Source organism: Oratosquilla oratoria, chromosome 40 (genome assembly GCF_046742065.1).
Source record: "Oratosquilla oratoria isolate Oo_2021 chromosome 40, ASM4674206v1, whole genome shotgun sequence".
Taxonomy (NCBI): Eukaryota; Metazoa; Arthropoda; class Malacostraca; order Stomatopoda; family Squillidae; genus Oratosquilla; species Oratosquilla oratoria.
This window is the reverse complement of record NC_134816.1, coordinates 40075385-40093716: the sequence shown is the minus strand read 5'-3', so window position 1 is coordinate 40093716 and position 18332 is coordinate 40075385. Positions and strand designations below refer to the sequence as shown.

The window sequence follows — 18332 nt, the reverse complement described above, 5'->3', positions numbered from 1 at the left end:
TTATCTATGTACTAAAAAAAGAATTTGTTGTCGAAATGGTCGGAACGGCAGTTCCGCCGAAAAGAGGACTTGGCCGGGTATAGTTGGCCAAATAACATGGTAACGTCTTCTAAGGATAAACGCAGGCCTCTGGCCGCCCTGGACCTGTGGGTGTGATAGTGGGTAAATCGGTGGTGACCATAATGACCCAAAATGCAAAAAATCACACCATTGGTCTCAGGATTCTCATGTCTAGCTTTATGTGCACTGTATCCGACTCTCTCCTTGTGAGACAAGTTTCGACCAAATCGCTCACCTTCGGATTTTCGCTCATATTCATGGGGTACCCCCTTTTTTTTTTTTTTTTTTTTTTTGTCATTTTGGTCACCTCCACCGATTTACCCGCTATCACACCCACAGGTCCAGGGCAGCCAGGGCTGCCGTGGAGTCCAATTGCACATCAGTCAGGCCAACGGTATGGGTGCCACCGGCCTAAACGTCATTACTGGGTGAAAAGGCCCAAATTTGGAGGGCTGTCACCGCCACACCCTTGGTCTCAGGCTTCTCATGTCTACCTTCATGTGCACTGTATCCGACTCTCTCCTTGTGGGACAAGTTTCGACCAAATCGGTCACCTTCGGATTTTCGCTCAAATTCATGGGGCCCTTGAGATTTTTTGGATTTTGGGTCATTATGGTCACTTCCACCGATTTACCCGCTATCACACCCACAGGTCCAGGGCGCCCACGGCTGCCGTGGAGTCCAATTGCACATCAGTCAGGCCAACGGTATGGCTGCCACAGGCCTAAAGGTCATTACTGGGTGAAAAGGCCCAACTTTGGAGGGCTGTCACCGCCACACCGATTTGGTCCAAACTTGCTACACAGGGAGAGAGTCGGTCAAAGCGCTCAGCAAGGTAAACATGAGCAGCCTCAGTCCAAAGGCGTGGCAGTGGCACCCCTCCAAATTTGGGCCTTTTCACCCAGTAATCACCTCTGGGCCTCTGGCACCCATACCGTTGGCCTGAGTGGTGTCAGATTGAACTCCACGGCAGCCCTAGCCGCCCTCGACCTGTGGCTGAGATGGCGGATAAATCGGAGCAAGTAACCATAATGACAAAAAAAAAAAAAAAAAAAAAAAAAAAAAAAAAAAAATTCAAAGTCACCGATTTGGTCCAAACTTGCCCCACAGGGAGAGAGTCGGTCAAAGTGCTTAGCAAGGTAAACATGAGCAGCCTCAGTCCAAAGGCGTGGCAATGGCACCCCTCCAAATTCGGGCCTTTTCACCCAGTAATCACCTCTGGGCCTCTGGCACCCATACCGTTGGCCTGAGTGGTGTCAGACTGGACTCCACGGCATCCCTAGCCGCCCTCGACCTGTGGCTGAGATAGCGGGTAAATCGGAGCAAGTGACAATAATGACAAAAAATCAAAAAAATCTCAAAGGATTAACCCCATGAATTTACCCGAAAATTCGAAGGTCACCGATTTGATCCAAACTTGCCCCACAGGGAGAGAGTCGGTCAAAGTGCTCACCAAGGTAAACATGAGCAGCCTCAGTCCAAAGACGTGGCAGTGGCACCCCTCCAAATTTGGGCCTTTTCACCCAGTAATCACCTCTGTGCCTCTGGCACCCATACCGTTGGCCTGAGTGGTGTCAGATTGAACTCCACGGCAGCCCTAGCCGCCCTCGACCTGTGGCTGAGATGGCGGGTAAATCGGAGCAAATGACCATAATGACAAAAAATCAAAAAAATCTCAAAGGATTAACCCCATGAATTTACCGGTAAATTCAAAGGTCACCGATTTGGTCCAAACTTGCCCCACAGGGAGAGTCGGTCAAAGTGCTCAGCAAGGTAAACATGAGGAGCCTCAGTCCAAAGGCGTGGCAGTGGCACCCCTCCAAATTTGAGCCTTTTCACCCAGTAATCACCTCTGTGCCTCTGGCACCCATACCGTTGGCCTAAGTGGTGTCAGATTGGACTACACGGCAGCCTTAGCCGCCCTCGACCTGTGGCTGAGATGGTGGGTAGATCGGAGCAAATGACCAAAATGACCCAAAATCCAAACAAATCTCAAAGGATTTTTTGGATTTTGTGTCATTTTGGTCACTTGCTCCGATTTACCCTCCATGTCAGCCAAATGTCGAGGGCGGCTAGGGTTGCCGTGGAGTCCAATTTTACACGACTCAGTCCAACAGTATGGGTGCCAGAGGCCCAAAGGTGATTACTGGGTGAAAAGGCCCAAATTTAGACGGGTGTCGCTGCCACGTCCTTGGACTCAGGCTGCTCATGTCTAACTTGCTGTGCAGTGTGTCTGACTCTCTCCCTATGGGGCAAGTTTGGACCAAATCGGTCACTTACGGATTTTCGGCTAAATTCATGGGGTTAATTTTTTGAGATTTGTTGGATTTTGGGTTATCTTGGTCACCTGCACCCATTTACCTGCCATCTCGCCCTTAGACCGACATCACTTAGCCCATTCGCGGGGTACTACACCACGGTCAGCAGCAGGCTTGGGTATGTCGGCTGGAAGTTGCGGGCTAACCTCGCCCATCATGGACCAGCAGTCGTCCGACATCATTTAGTCCATCCGCGGTGTCCTCCATTGGGTTGGGTGGGGGGCAACCGGTCTCTCGGCCAGGGATATCCACCCCATATACATTATACGCGAGATGTTGCGGGTGTCGCATTTGGCCAAAAAACCGTCATGTCTCCGATTTGGCCCAAACTTACTCCAGAGGGAGAGAGTCGTCCACAGGGCACAGCGAGGTAGACGTGGGCAACCTGGACCCAAGGGCGAGGTTGTGGCGACCAGCTAAATTTGTTTGTCTTTGTGTAATTTTCCCCTCTCATTTCCGGCTGTTGGCGTCCGTACTTTTAGCCTGAGCAGTATCTAAGTGCGATCCGCAAGAGTCCTGGTGGCCCTCGACCTGTTGCTCAGGTGGTGACCCAATCGGGACAAGTGGCTAAAAACCGTCATGTCTCCGATTTGGCCCAAACTTACTCTTTGGGGCATGTTTGGAACAAATCGTTTACCTTCGAATATTTGGCTAGATTGACGGGGTTAATCCTTTGAGACTTTTTGGATTTTGGGTCATTTTGGTTACCTGCTCCGATTTACATGCCATTGCACCCACAGGTCGAGGGCGGCTAGGGCTGCCGTGGAGTCCAATTTGACACTACTCAGGCCAACGGTATGGGTGCCAGAGGCCCAAAGGTGATAACTGGGTGAAAAGGCCCAAATTTTGAAGAGTGCCACCGCTACGCCCTTGGATTCAGGCTGCTCATGTTTACCTTGCTGTGCACTTTGACCGACTCTCTCCCTGTGGGGCATGTTTGGAACAAATCGGTTACATTCGAATTTTCGGGTAAATTCAAATTCCTTTGAGGTTTTTTGGATTTTTTGTCATTATGGTCACTTGCTTCGATTTACCCGTCATCTCACCCACAGGTGGAGGGCGGCTAGGGCTGCCGTGGAGTCCAATTTTACTCCACTCAGGCCAACAGTATGGGTGCCAGAGGCCCAAAGGTGATTACTGGGTGAAAAGGCCCAAATTTGGAGGGGTGTCACTTCCAAGCCCCTGGTTTTAGGCTGCTCATGTTTACCTTGCTGTACACTTTGACCGACTCTCTCCCTGTGGGGCAAAATTGGAACAAATCAGTCACCTTCGAAATTTTTAATTTTTTGGATTTTGGGTAATTTTGGTCACTTGCTCCGATTTACCTGCCATCTCACCCACAGGTCGAGGGCAGCTAGGGCTGCCGTGGAGTCCAAATTAACACCACTCAGGCCAACGGTATGGGTGCCAAAGGCCCAAAGGTGATTACTAGGTGAAAAGGTCTAAATTTGGAGGGGTGCCACTGCCACGCCCTTGGACACAGGCTGCCCATGTTTACCTTGCTGTGCACTTTGACCGACTCTCTCCCTGTGGGGCAAGTGTGGACCAAATCAGTTACCTTCGAATTTTCGGCTAAATTCATGGGGTTCCTTTGAGATTTTTTGGACATTGGGTCATATTGGTCATTGCTCCGATTTACCCATCTCACTCATAGGTCGAGGGTGGCTAGGGCTGCCGTGGAGTCCAATTTGACACCACTCAGGCCAACGGTATGGGTGCCAGAGGCTTAAAGGTGATTACTGGGTTTAAAGGCCCAAATTTTGAGGGGTGCCACTGCCACGCCCTTGAACCTAAGCTGCTCAAGTTTTACCTTGCTGTGCACTTTGACCGACTCTCCCTGTTGGGCAAGTTTGGACCAAATTGGTCACCTTTTACATTACGGCTCTTTCCCACATAGCTGAAATGTTATGTTGTAACCGGGAGAGGTTGAAGATATCGGTAAAGGTATTCATTGTATTCAGCAAGCAGAGTCTTTATATACCTAAGTGTTGCCCCCAGGGCATATACCCCCCCACCTTTTCCATGCAGGTGATGAGTAAAGATTCTCCGTGACAGACTATGACAGGCTGAAGAAATGGGGTTTCCTTTTTGTGTCATTGTGCGAGAAGAAAATAGGTGAAGGGGACCTGCTCAAGGTAGTCAGTGACCTCGAGAACGGAAAGGCCAACTACAGGGTTAACTCTCACCTGGTTGGCCAGCATACTGCTCAAAGGAGATAAGTTTTGGGTACACTGGGATAGCCCACATCTTGCTGGCACGCCAGCCCTTGTTCAATATATATCAGAATAGAAAAGTACAGGGTAAAGGGCTGAGTTGTGTGCCATGTGCACAGAAAGTAGACAGCTAGGAAGGAATATCTGAATAATGATTAATCAACATATTCAAAGAGTGTTTGGCCCAGACAGGGAGTTCCAGAGGTCAATACATCTGACACTAAAAAATCTGCGTCTACACTCTAGAGATGTATGGGGTTTGGCTAGTGTGTGTTGTTGGAGATAAGGAAAAAAGATCTTGGGGTGAAAGAGAAGACTGCTCGTGGAAAATTTTCCAACATTTTATGAGATCTGCCCTGATTAATCTGCCACGGACTGAATAAAGATCTAAAGTTAGCAGACGGTCTGCATAGCTAAGCTCTGCCATTCCAATTATTTGTTTAGTCCACCTGCGTTGCGTAGATTCCAGGAGCGTAAGGTCACCTAGGTATCCAGTGTTCCATACAGTGGATCCAAACTCCAACAGTGGTCTGATGTGGGATTTAAACAGGGTGATCATGAAGTCTTTGTCACGACAGTGTTGATCTTAGTAAATTTTTTGCTAGACCTGCTGCCTTCTTTACAGTTTTTGAAATACGAGTATGAAATTTCAAGTTACAATCGACTGTGATACCCAAGTCTTTATGTGCAGTCTCAATAGAGAGAGCGGTGGTGTCCATTATATAATGATGCTGGGGGCCTAGGTTGATGTCTGTTGAGCCTCTTTGGCAACGTAGTACAGCACACTTGTCCAGGTTGAAGCGCAGGCCCCAGGAGTCAGCAACTCTGTATACTGTATCTATGTTCCTCTGGCAGATTCCTATGTCTTCGGCTGAAGGGGAACTGGAATCTCTTCGTAGCATTTTGAGTGGATATATGTTGCATTTTGAGTGGATATATGTTGGCAGGGAGTTAATGTACACACTAGGAATAAGAGGGGGCCCAAGACTGATCCCTGGGGGACCCCACTGAGGACATTTCTGGAGGAGCTGGTAAACCCTGAAACTGAGACTTGCATTGTGCGACCAAATAAAAAATCTATGATCCATGACAGCAATGGGCCGTGTACGCCCAATAGTCTCAGTTTGTCTATGACTATAGAGTGGTTGACTACGTCGAAGGGAGTTTTGCCATTCTTTGTTGTAGTCTAGAGAGGGTGCCAGTGATTTGGCACTATTCCGGCACAGTAGCTTACGTGAGGGCCTTGTCAGCGAGATATCATTACACAAAACCCTGGAATACCAGGAGTTCATTTTGAACTCTCATAACTCCTTTTCTGTGAACTTTCTTAAACTATGGGACTTTCATCATTGCAAAATCCTTTTCTGGGTGGAACAAGGAAATTATGTGCATGGATAAAAAATATACGACAGAATTTTCCATAGCGAGACAAAAGGTTATATAGAAATCACATTTTGGATGTAAAATATATATTTGATATACAAAATTGAATAGTGGAAAATGTAAATCATGACCGTATTTATAAAAATACATTTGTGTTACCTCTTTTGAAAGCTTTTGTTATACTAAATATTTGAATCCCTAAGGTTATAACAGAACTGCTTAGTTTGAATATAAAGACTAATTGATATTTTGAGATAAAAGAATTAACAGTTTAGTGCTTAATAATCTCGTCTATCTATATACCAAGGGCTTTCCCCCTATCAAGAGAGGTAGCCAAGCCAAAGGCCAATTAAAATGACTGAACGAGTGGTATTGTTTATAAGCAAATACTGAAAATGAATTGTTATTAAGTATTTAGATACTTAATAGTAATTCACATTTTCAGTATTTACTTACAAACAATACCAGTCATTTGCTCATTTTAATTTTGGTATAACAGTTACATCTGAGTGGAGTCGAAGGTATATCAGTATGATAAATTCTTGGCATTACTCGAAAGTTTCCTAAGCTTCAGGCTTGTAACTGCAGTTGTTACACTTGGGCTCCTGACAACAACAGCAGAGTGCAATGATGCCCGGCAAAATACCAAATGGAATCAGGAGGATACACGTGATGTAGGAGCACTTTGTGGGAGAGTTCTTGATCTTCCCTTTCTGAAAAGTTGCAGAAGTACGTTAGTATTTCATCATGTAAAAACCAGTTTGTTACTCTTTAAATCCATACATATGGACAGTTGCCATCTTACATACATATGTAAGATGGCAACTGTCCATTAGTATTTCATCATGTAAAATCAGTTTGTTGTTCTTTAAACCCATACATATGGACATTTGCCATCTTAACTTTGAAAATTATATTCGACATTCACATGCAAAGAGTTGAACCATGATGGAACCAACTGATCAGTCCATTCTCCCTAATCTCTCTTGCAGAAAGCCTATCTTCATGTAACCAGTAACAAACAGGTCCACAAGTCACTCAAGGTAGATATATCGTGTCTACGGACTGTTAGTGTGGGGTATTGTAATTTAAGATGCTCTGTGCATCTTTGTGGCGATTGCATCTGGGTTAGTTTGAATCTGTGGCCAAGCCTATTTTGTGTCCGATTAACTAGCTCCGCCCTGCATCCTTTGCCCTAGCACTCTGAATGAGAGAGTTCATAATGTTAAACACATGCACACACTGCAAGCCGGCACTCCAACTCTGGTGGGCAAGGAGTTGCGTGCGTGCGTGCGTGTGTAAGGTCACAATATTACCCATAGATCAAACCATGAACTGTACAGTAGGTTCTCATCCAGGAGGGTAACAGTTGTTGACCACGAGTCCAACACGCGATCCAAGGCAGTAAAGAATCACACACACACACAATATGGCAATATGGGTCTACAATAAAAAAAAATTAAGTTTGAAATAAGTACTTGGTGCTTGGAAGAAATAAGAATTTTTTTTAATCTTTCTCTGTGCAAAATGAGTTCTCCCTGTCTCAATCTCTCTCAATCAATTTCAATTTCTCATTGTGTATTTCAATCTCTAATTGTGTATTTCAATATCTAATTGTGTATTTCAATCTCTGCCTCTTAATATCTCAATCTCTCAATCAATCTCAACCTCACTTTCAATCAAATATTCTCAATCTCTCCTCTGTCTCTCTCCTTCTCTCAGTCAGTCAGTCTCTCTCAGTCAGTCAGTCTCTCTCAGTCAGTCAGTCTCAGTCAGTCAGTCTCAGTCAGTCAGTCTCAGTCAGTCTCAGTCAGTCAGTCTCAGTCAGTCTCAGTCAGTCAGTCTCAGTCAGTCTCAGTCAGTCAGTCTCAGTCAGTCAGTCAGTCAGTCAGTCAGTCAGTCAGTCAGTCAGTCTCAGTCAGTCAGTCAGTCAGTCAGTCTCAGTCAGTCTCAGTCAGTCTCAGTCAGTCTCAGTCAGTCTCAGTCAGTCTCAGTCAGTCTCTCTCAGTCAGTCTCTCTCAGTCAGTCTCTCTCAGTCAGTCTCTCTCAGTCAGTCTCTCTCAGTCAGTCTCTCTCAGTCAGTCTCTCTCAGTCAGTCTCTCTCAGTCAGTCTCTCTCTCAGTCAGTCATCTCTCAGTCAGTCAGTCTCAGTCAGTCTCTCTCAGTCAGTCTCTCTCAGTCAGTCTCTCTCAGTCAGTCTCTCTCAGTCAGTCTCTCTCAGTCAGTCTCTCTCAGTCAGTCTCTCTCAGTCAGTCTCTCTCAGTCAGTCTCTCTCAGTCAGTCTCTCTCAGTCAGTCTCTCTCAGTCAGTCTCTCTCAGTCAGTCTCTCTCAGTCAGTCTCTCTCAGTCAGTCTCTCTCAGTCAGTCTCTCTCAGTCAGTCTCTCTCAGTCAGTCTCTCTCAGTCAGTCTCTCTCAGTCAGTCTCTCTCAGTCAGTCTCTCTCAGTCAGTCTCTCTCAGTCAGTCTCTCTCAGTCAGTCTCTCTCAGTCAGTCTCTCTCAGTCAGTCTCTCTCAGTCAGTCTCTCTCAGTCAGTCTCTCTCAGTCAGTCTCTCTCAGTCAGTCTCTCTCAGTCAGTCTCTCTCAGTCAGTCTCTCTCAGTCAGTCTCTCTCAGTCAGTCTCTCTCAGTCAGTCTCTCTCAGTCAGTCTCTCTCAGTCAGTCTCTCTCAGTCAGTCTCTCTCAGCCAGTCTCTCTCAGTCAGCCAGTCTCTCTCAGTCAGCCAGTCTCTCTCAGTCAGCCAGTCTCTCTCAGTCAGCCAGTCTCTCTCAGTCAGCCAGTCTCTCTCAGTCAGCCAGTCTCTCTCAGTCAGCCAGTCTCTCTCAGTCAGTCTCTCTCAGTCAGTCTCTCTCAATCTCAGTCTCTCTCAATCTCAGTCAGTCTCTCTCAATCTCAGTCTCTCTCAGTCTCAGTCTCTCTCAGTCTCAGTCTCTCTCAATCTCAGTCTCTCTCAATCTCAGTCTCTCTCAATCTCAGTCTCTCTCAATCTCAGTCTCTCTCAATCTCAGTCTCTCTCAATCTCAGTCTCTCTCAATCTCAGTCTCTCTCAATCTCAGTCAGTCTCTCTCAATCTCAGTCAGTCTCTCTCAATCTCAGTCAGTCTCTCTCAATCTCAGTCAGTCTCTCTCAATCTCAGTCAGTCTCTCTCAATCTCAGTCAGTCTCTCTCAATCTCAGTCAGTCTCTCTCAATCTCAGTCAGTCTCTCTCAATCTCAGTCTCTCTCAGTCTCAGTCAGTCTCTCTGTCTCTCTCAGTCTGTCTGTCTCAGTCTGTCTCAGTCTGTCTGTCTCAGTCAGTCTCTCTCAGTCTCTCTGTCTCAGTCAGTCTCTCTCAGTCTCAGTCAGTCTCTCTCAGTCAGTCTCTCAGTCTCAGTCAGTCTCTCTCAGTCTCAGTCAGTCTCTCTCAGTCTCAGTCGGTCTCTCTCAGTCTCAGTCGGTCTCTCTCAGTCTCAGTCGGTCTCTCTCAGTCTCAGTCGGTCTCTCTCAGTCTCAGTCAGTCAGTCTCGGTCTCTCTCAGTCTCAGTCAGTCAGTCTCGGTCTCTCTCAGTCTGTCAATCTCTCAGTCTCAGTCAGTCAATCTCTCCCTCTCAGTCAGTCAATCTCTCCCTCTCAGTCAGTCAATCTCTCCCTCTCAGTCAGTCAATCTCTCCCTCTCAGTCAGTCAATCTCTCCCTCTCAGTCAGTCAATCTCTCCCTCTCAGTCAGTCAATCTCTCCCTCTCAGTCAGTCAATCTCTCCCTCTCAGTCAGTCAATCTCTCCCTCTCAGTCAGTCAATCTCTCCCTCTCAGTCAGTCAATCTCTCCCTCTCAGTCAGTCAATCTCCCTCTCAGTCAGTCCAGTCAATCTCTCCCTCTCAGTCAGTCAATCTCTCACTCAGTCAGTCAATCTCTCCCTCTCAGTCAGTCAATCTCTCCCTCTCAGTCAGTCAATCTCTCCCTCTCAGTCAGTCAATCTCTCCCTCTCAGTCAGTCAATCTCTCCCTCTCAGTCAGTCAATCTCTCCCTCTCTCTCAGTCAATCTCTCCCTCTCAGTCAGTCAATCTCTCCCTCTCAGTCAGTCAATCTCTCCCTCTCAGTCAGTCAATCTCTCCCTCTCAGTCAGTCAATCTCTCCCTCTCAGTCAGTCAATCTCTCCCTCTCAGTCAGTCAATCTCTCCCTCTCAGTCAGTCAATCTCTCCCTCTCAGTCAGTCAATCTCTCCCTCTCAGTCAGTCAATCTCTCCCTCTCAGTCAGTCAATCTCTCCCTCTCAGTCAGTCAATCTCTCCCTCTCAGTCAGTCAATCTCTCCCTCTCAGTCAGTCAATCTCCCTCTCAGTCAGTCAATCTCTCCCTCTCAGTCAGTCAATCTCTCCCTCTCAGTCAGTCAATCTCTCCCTCTCAGTCAGTCAATCTCTCCCTCTCAGTCAGTCAATCTCTCCCTCTCAGTCAGTCAATCTCTCCCTCTCAGTCAGTCAATCTCTCCCTCTCAGTCAGTCAATCTCTCCCTCTCAGTCAGTCAATCTCTCCCTCTCAGTCAGTCAATCTCTCCCTCTCAGTCAGTCAATCTCTCCCTCTCAGTCAGTCAATCTCTCCCTCTCAGTCAGTCAATCTCTCCCTCTCAGTCAGTCAATCTCTCCCTCTCAGTCAGTCAATCTCTCCCTCTCAGTCAGTCAATCTCTCCCTCTCAGTCAGTCAATCTCTCCCTCTCAGTCAGTCAATCTCTCCCTCTCAGTCAGTCAATCTCTCCCTCTCAGTCAGTCAATCTCTCCCTCTCAGTCAGTCAATCTCTCCCTCTCAGTCAGTCAATCTCTCCCTCTCAGTCAGTCAATCTCTCCCTCTCAGTCAGTCAATCTCTCCCTCTCAGTCAGTCAATCTCTCCCTCTCAGTCAGTCAATCTCTCCCTCTCAGTCAGTCAATCTCTCCCTCTCAGTCAGTCAATCTCTCCCTCTCAGTCAGTCAATCTCTCCCTCTCAGTCAGTCAATCTCTCCCTCTCAGTCAGTCAATCTCTCCCTCTCAGTCAGTCAATCTCTCCCTCTCAGTCAGTCAATCTCTCCCTCTCAGTCAGTCAATCTCTCCCTCTCAGTCAGTCAATCTCTCCCTCTCAGTCAGTCAATCTCTCCCTCTCAGTCAGTCAATCTCTCCCTCTCAGTCAGTCAATCTCTCCCTCTCAGTCAGTCAATCTCTCCCTCTCAGTCAGTCAATCTCTCCCTCTCAGTCAGTCAATCTCTCCCTCTCAGTCAGTCAATCTCTCCCTCTCAGTGATTCACTGTCTCGGTGTTCTTCAGTCTTTATTTCCCTCTCAGTCAGTCAATCTCTCCCTCTCAGTCAGTCAATCTCTCCCTCTCAGTCAGTCAATCTCTCCCTCTCAGTCAGTCAATCTCTCCCTCTCAGTCAATCAATCTCTCCCTCTCAGTCAATCAATCTCTCCCTCTCAGTCAATCAATCTCTCCCTCTCAGTCAATCAATCTCTCCCTCTCAGTCAATCAATCTCTCCCTCTCAGTCAATCAATCTCTCCCTCTCAGTCAATCAATCTCTCCCTCTCAGTCAATCAATCTCTCCCTCTCAGTCAATCAATCTCTCCCTCTCAGTCAATCAATCTCTCCCTCTCAGTCAATCAATCTCTCCCTCTCAGTCAATCAATCTCTCCCTCTCAGTCAATCAATCTCTCCCTCTCAGTCAATCAATCTCTCAGTCTTTCTCAATCTGTCGGTCAATCTTTCTCAATCAATCTGTCAGTCAATCTTTCTGTCTCGTTCGTGTAGTGAAGAGCATCATAACCTACCAACGTTGGGGGTACCGAGTTCGCGTTTCTTTCGTGCTGACAGGGCGCGAAAACTTCCATTACGTAACAGCACGTCGTTACTGTTCCCCTTGTGCAAAGATATATATGTGTGTGTGTGTGTGTGTGTGTGTGTGTGTGTGTGTGTGTGTGTGTGTGTGTGTGTGTGTGTGTGTGTGTGTGTGTGTGTGAGAGAGAGAGAGAGAGAGAGTCAATAAAACCCCTAGATCTAGGTACACGAACTCTGAAGCTCTCATCCTGTCGATCACGAGACCAGCATGTGATCTAAGATGATTGTGAATCACAAGCACGCATGTTTACACGTGACCAAAATAGGAACGGGCTGACAGAAGCCAGAATTCGAACTCTCACTTCCTCCACTTCCTTCCTCCACTCCCTCCTCCCACTCCCTGGCAGGTGTTGGAGGTGGGCGAAAACAAAATTCCATTCAGATACTTAATCCTTAATCGACAAAAACATTTGGAGCAAATTGTGTAGGTCTACTCACTCCGCAAGCAGTGCACGTCTCAGACATCTTTCCTGAAATTAGAAATTTGTGGCTGAATTAATCATTTTAATCAATTCGTCGGGGGAAAAGAAACGCACTTGGAAAAGGCGGAAGGGTTGGGAAATCTACACAAATTCAGCCCAATTTTTTTTTACATTTTTCTTAGCCTAATAATGATAAAGGAGAAGAATAATAATAAGTCTATTTGGCAATGAATCAATATACTACATGAAATGCAGATAATGAAAAGAACACATATTTCGAATAATTACAATTGCTGAGGATAACATAAAAGCATAAGACTTAGTAATAAAGAAAACATTAGTTAACACTGGTGATATATAATGATGAAAAAAGTGTTAGAAGCGTTTCATAAAAGTCTAGTGTAATATTGTATAATTACATATACAAGAAAGCCTTCTTCCTCCTCATAAAGATGGTCATACAAAGCATATATTCACCCTTCACCCATCCCATCCAACCAACATGCATTCGTTTTCCCTCATTTCCTTTATTGATAAAGTACTATCACTGACTTCCACTCCCCACACACTCCCAGTGTGAGTGAGTGAGTGAGTGAGTGAGTGAGTGAGTGTGTGTGTGTGTGTGTGTATTCACCTCGGATCTGCTGCAGCCTCTGTTCGAGACAGCCAGACACCACCCTACGGCAGTGAGCTCAGAGCTCATTATTTGCCGATCTCTGGGTAGGTCTGAGACCACTCACACACCACACACCGGGACAGCAAGGTCACAACTCCTTGACTAACATCCCGTACCTACTCACTGCTAGGTGAACAGGGGCTACACGTGATAGGAGAAACCCAACTTATCTCCGCCCGGCCGGGGAATCGAACCCCGGTTCTCCGGCTTGTGAGGCCAGTGCCTTACCAATCCGCCACCGAGCCGTGTGTGTGTGTGTGTGTGTGTGTGTGTGTGTGTGTGTGTGTGTGTGTGAGTGAGTGAGTGAGTGAGTGAGTGAGTGAGTGAGTGAGTGAGTGAGTGAGTGAGTGAGTGAGTGAGTGAGTGAGTGAGTGAGTGAGTGTGTGTGTGTGTGTGTGTGTGTGTGTGTGTGTGTGTGTGTGTGTGTGTGTGTGTGTGTGTGTGTTGAATATCAAGCGTCAGATTCGAGTACTTTTAAATATGAACAACATCCTCTAGATGCATCAAGTGGGCACTTTGTCAAAATTCTTCAGTTTTCTTTTATGGATATTTTAACGTTTTCTATGATGCATGATTTAGGGGTGACAATTTCATAATACATCCATTGAATGTTGCATGTGAGCGCGACACACATTCATTCCAATTTGCATACATTGCTAATACAATACTACAACACAGCAACATACACCATTTATCTGCTGACTTTACGTAAAGTCTAGTCCCAAACACATAGTCGTCACTGATAAGCCTAATGTTCATTTATTTAGCAATACAAACAAAATATTCTTGGGGAAAGCAAGGCAAGTTGTTACGAGGAAAGTCAAAACTAGGAAAACCCTACTTGAAAGCGTTTCTAGTTTGGTGGGGACGCTAGATGTAGCACGTACACACACACACACATGTACGTATACGTGTGTACAGCTGCACAAAAAACTATCGTTAGTAAATCACGCTAATCATTTTGACACAAAACAACGAAACTATTTGAGACAAGTTGAAGTCTCCATCGGAAATAAGATTATCATGTCATAGTGAATTCATATGAACTCCGGAACTATTATTCGATTCATATTCATTCAGAAGGAATTCGAACAGTTAGAACCCCAGAAATACCAACCCTTCGGTACCATAAGGTTATGTTCATTAGCGAATGTTTCGACACCCCTACTAACGATAGTTTTCTGTGTAGCTGTACATTAAATTCCCACGTACAAATGACACTACTATACTCCCACTCGCACACTAAACGTTTCTCTATAATTCACATTTCAGAAAATAGTTGTACAAGGCCACGATTCAGGTTATCAAAATATACGCTGTATTCAATCAGAGTATCGGGAATAACACTAATACTTTTCATTAGATTTTTCACATGCAATCAACTAGATTTTGAAAAAAAGAAAATGTGATTACTGACAGCGTTGTAAGCTATCAGTGAGGCCTAGTAAGAGGAGGCCTGTCCGAGTCACTTTTATTTTCTCTAAAAATAACTCTAGTAACTTCTTTTCTTCTTTAATCGGTACATTTGTAGATCTATGTACAGTATCTATGGCCAGTCAGTCACTTGGTTGGAAAAAGTCCTGAAATTCTCCACACAGATGGAGTAAAAACGCGTTTCTGCCGATAAAAAGGAAAACAAATAAAAATGCCACAAGATCAAAACTTTCCAATGGGAGTGCGAGCGCGTAAAATCATTACATGTGGATATTTTACTTTAAAAGAAAGCCTGACTAACTCGATTAATGAAGTTTTCACCAACCCGAGATTTCCAGACGATAAATAGAGTTTGAAAGTTGACGGCATTTCTTCAACCTTTGCTGGACATCGTCGACTTGATTGGGTAAGGTCGGTAATCTCCCCTCCCCCCCCGACTTTCGCTCATACAACGCTCTCTGGAATCATGTTACGTATTGTTTAGCATCTGAATTATAGTTTGCAACTTTTTAAATCAAAGATTGTAGTCTTTATTGTCCCCAAGTGTTGCATGCCTATATGACACGTTCACAACAAAAAACTCCAGATCACAGACCACAACGTAACTAGCCCAGCACACTACCAAGTATATATTTTCTATTATGCTAAGATTTTTTTTTCTGAAATAAGGTACAGAAGAGCTACCGTGTCGTACCTACCAGGGTTCCCCCTGACGCCTAACGCGACCTCTACGCCGGAGCCTAGTCTCCGGGCCAAGTCCAGAAACTCAATCTATTCTTTTTGTCACCTCCAACCAACCTCTCCCCCCCTCCCTTATGAATTTTACCATATAAGGAGATCAGTACCCCGGAGACACAAAAACCAATCTCGCTCTCTCTCTCAAACACGATCAATCTCTCGATCAATCTCTCGATCAATCTCTCGGTCAATCTCTCGGTCAATCTCTCGGTCAATCTCTCGGTCAATCTCTCGGTCAATCTCTCGGTCAATCTCTCGGTCAATCTCTCGGTCAATCTCTCGGTCAATCTCTCGGTCAATCTCTCGGTCAATCTCTCGGTCAATCTCTCGGTCAATCTCTCGGTCAATCTCTCGGTCAATCTCTCGGTCAATCTCTCGGTCAATCTCTCGGTCAATCTCTCGGTCAATCTCTCGGTCAATCTCTCGGTCAATCTCTCGGTCAATCTCTCGGTCAATCTCTCGGTCAATCTCTCGATCAATCTCTCGATCAATCTCTCGATCAATCTCTCGATCAATCTCTCGATCAATCTCTCGATCAATCTCACCCTCTCAACCCAACCCTCTCAACCCAACCCTCTCAACCCAACCCTCTCAACCCAACCCTCTCAACCCAACCCTCTCAACCCAACCCTCTCAACCCAACCCTCTCACTCTCACTCTCTCTCACTCTCACTCTCTCACTCTCTCTCACTCTCATTCTCTCTCACTCTCATTCTCTCTCACTCTCATTCTCTCTCACTCTCATTCTCTCTCACTCTCATTCTCTCTCACTCTCATTCTCTCTCTCTCTCTCTCTCTCTCCCTCTCAGTCTCTCCCTCTCAGTCTCTCCCTCTCAGTCTCTCCCTCTCAGTCTCTCCCTCTCAGTCTCTCCCTCTCAGTCTCTCCCTCTCAGTCTCTCCCTCTCAGTCTCTCCCTCTCAGTCTCTCCCTCTCAGTCTCTCCCTCTCACTCTCTCCCTCTCAGTCTCTCCCTCTCAGTCTCTCACTCTCAATCACTCCCTCTCAATCTCTCCCTCTCAATCACTCCCTCTCAATCACTCCCTCTCAATCACTCCCTCTCAATCACTCCCTCTCAATCACTCCCTCTCAATCACTCCCTCTCAATCACTCCCTCTCAATCACTCCCTCTCAATCACTCCCTCTCAATCTCGACCTCTCAATCACACGCTCTCAATCACTCCCTCTCAATCTCTCCCTCTCAATCTCTCCCTCTCAATCACTCCCTCTCTATCACTCTCTCTCTATCTCTCCCTCTCAATCTCTCCCTCTCAATCTCTCCCTCTCAATCACTCCCTCTCAATCACTCCCTCTCAATCACTCCCTCTCAATCACTCCCTCTCAATCACTCCCTCTCAATCACTCCCTCTCAATCACTCCCTCTCAATCACTCCCTCTCAATCACTCCCTCTCAATCACTCCCTCTCAATCACTCCCTCTCAATCACTCCCTCTCAATCACTCCCTCTCAATCTCTCCCTCTCTCAATCTCTCCCTCTCTATCTCTCCCCCTCTCAATCTCTCCCCCTCTCAATCTCTCCCCCTCTCAATCTCTCCCCCTCTCAATCTCTCCCCCTCTCAATCTCTCCCCCTCTCAATCTCTCCCCCTCTCAATCTCTCCCCCTCTCAATCCCTCCCTCTCAACCTCTCCCTTTCAACCTCTCCCTCTCAATCTCTCCCTCTATAAAATCTATAAACTTCTCACACACATCAATCAAATGTAAGAAATGCTACACATTGATCCAACTGACATACGCTACACTCGCTAATACACCTTAGTTAACACAGAGGTGGAGCTCCAGCAACACAAAATACATGAAAGTCTCCAATATAAAGGCACACTAATCATAGTACAATAAACATCAACCATATCGCAAACCCACGGAGCTGCTTCAATTAGCACCAATACAGAAAACTAAAATAGCACCACCGAATACGTAACAGTCAGTTAAGACAACACAACACAAAAAAACGCTAGAAGACACAATTAGAACAATCACGATCCAGGCACAAAGAAAACAACCTACATTATCACATATTTACAAACCACCCACCACGTTATATCCTTCAAGTTGAACGCCTCAACTCACAAAACCACATAATAGCAGGTGACCTGATTACACGCCACCCAGTTCGGCTAATCACGCAACCAGGAAACCAAAGAGAAAACATATTACGACAACTTCAAAACTTGAATATATTAAATTCCAGCAACCGACACACCACGAAACCTCTTCAAGCTAACCAACAAGCAACTTCTCTCGACATAACAAGGTGTTTACACTCTCTCTAAACCAGTGGTTCTTAACCTGTGGGGAATTCCCCACTGGTGGGGAATGGCGGAGTTGCCAAGTGGGGAATGACCGGTCGGACAGAAGAACCACGGTCTTTTTTTATCGATGTGTTTTGTTTCTTTTTGTTTGTTTCTGGTGTCTTCTTGTTGTCAAATTAAGGGCCGTAACATGGCACAAAAAAGCAAAGCGTATATTTACGTACTAAACACTGCATGGGTTAAAATCGAATTGGCCAAAGACCGATGCTGTGGTGGGAAATGAAGAGTTGGCTCACTAAAAAGTGGGGAATTGGAGAAAAAAGGTTAAGAACCCCTGCTCTAAACAATATGGAAGAACTTACACGACTCTCCTTCAGGTCCCAATTAAAATTCCCATGGAGCTAGAACGTATAACAAAATCCAAGTGTGAGAGAATGATCATAAACTACAAGAGGGGAAGGCGATACTGAAGAAATAGAGAAGAACATAGGAACCTTTGCCACAGACTAGTATCTAACCATCGACAAAGCAATGGAAGATATAGCAGGGACCATTCAGAAAGTCAACAAGATATATATTAAAAAACGCAACACAATACAACCTTAACTTCACACAGGAGAGAGTCACCCTAAAATACGAGAGAAATAAACTAAAAAGCAAACTAAAACGGACGGACGACATAAGTACAGGCCGGACAAAAGAGGATCGTTTCCAGTCATCGTAGCCGTTTTTATCTCAAGTTTGATGTCCCCTGGATGACTGACTGACTGACTGTTATACCAAGGCATGCAACCACACATCCACCACCCATTTCTTTCCCTCTTCCATCTTAGCTCCTCGTGGATGAGGGGATATCCCAGTCTCCCGCCCACTACCTGGGTAAGAACCAACTGCAGCAAGACACAGCAGAACCAGCCACATCATTCGATTATCAAAACGACCGACTGAGCTACATAAAATGCCATGCATCAGTTAGATGGAAATATACGTATTG

General features: G+C 45.8%; 1 protein-coding gene across 3 annotated transcripts in view; it reads right to left on the bottom strand.

Moving 5' to 3' along the window:
- Window positions 1–2211: 2211 nt before the first annotated feature.
- LOC143020805 (uncharacterized) overlaps window positions 2212–18332 on the bottom strand; it is a 35742-nt gene continuing 19621 nt past the window's right edge. For 2 of the 3 annotated variants that reach the window (XM_076177579.1, XM_076177580.1), the window contains exons 2-3: window positions 12240–12271; window positions 2212–6687 (exon numbers count right to left, since the gene is read on the bottom strand). In XM_076177579.1, the coding sequence (XP_076033694.1) occupies window positions 5161–5883 (723 nt within the window). In that variant the 5' untranslated portion in view covers window positions 5884–6687; window positions 12240–12271 and the 3' untranslated portion in view covers window positions 2212–5160. The remainder of the gene's footprint in view (window positions 6688–12239; window positions 12272–18332) is intronic. The other variant, XM_076177581.1, reaches the window with a different exon arrangement.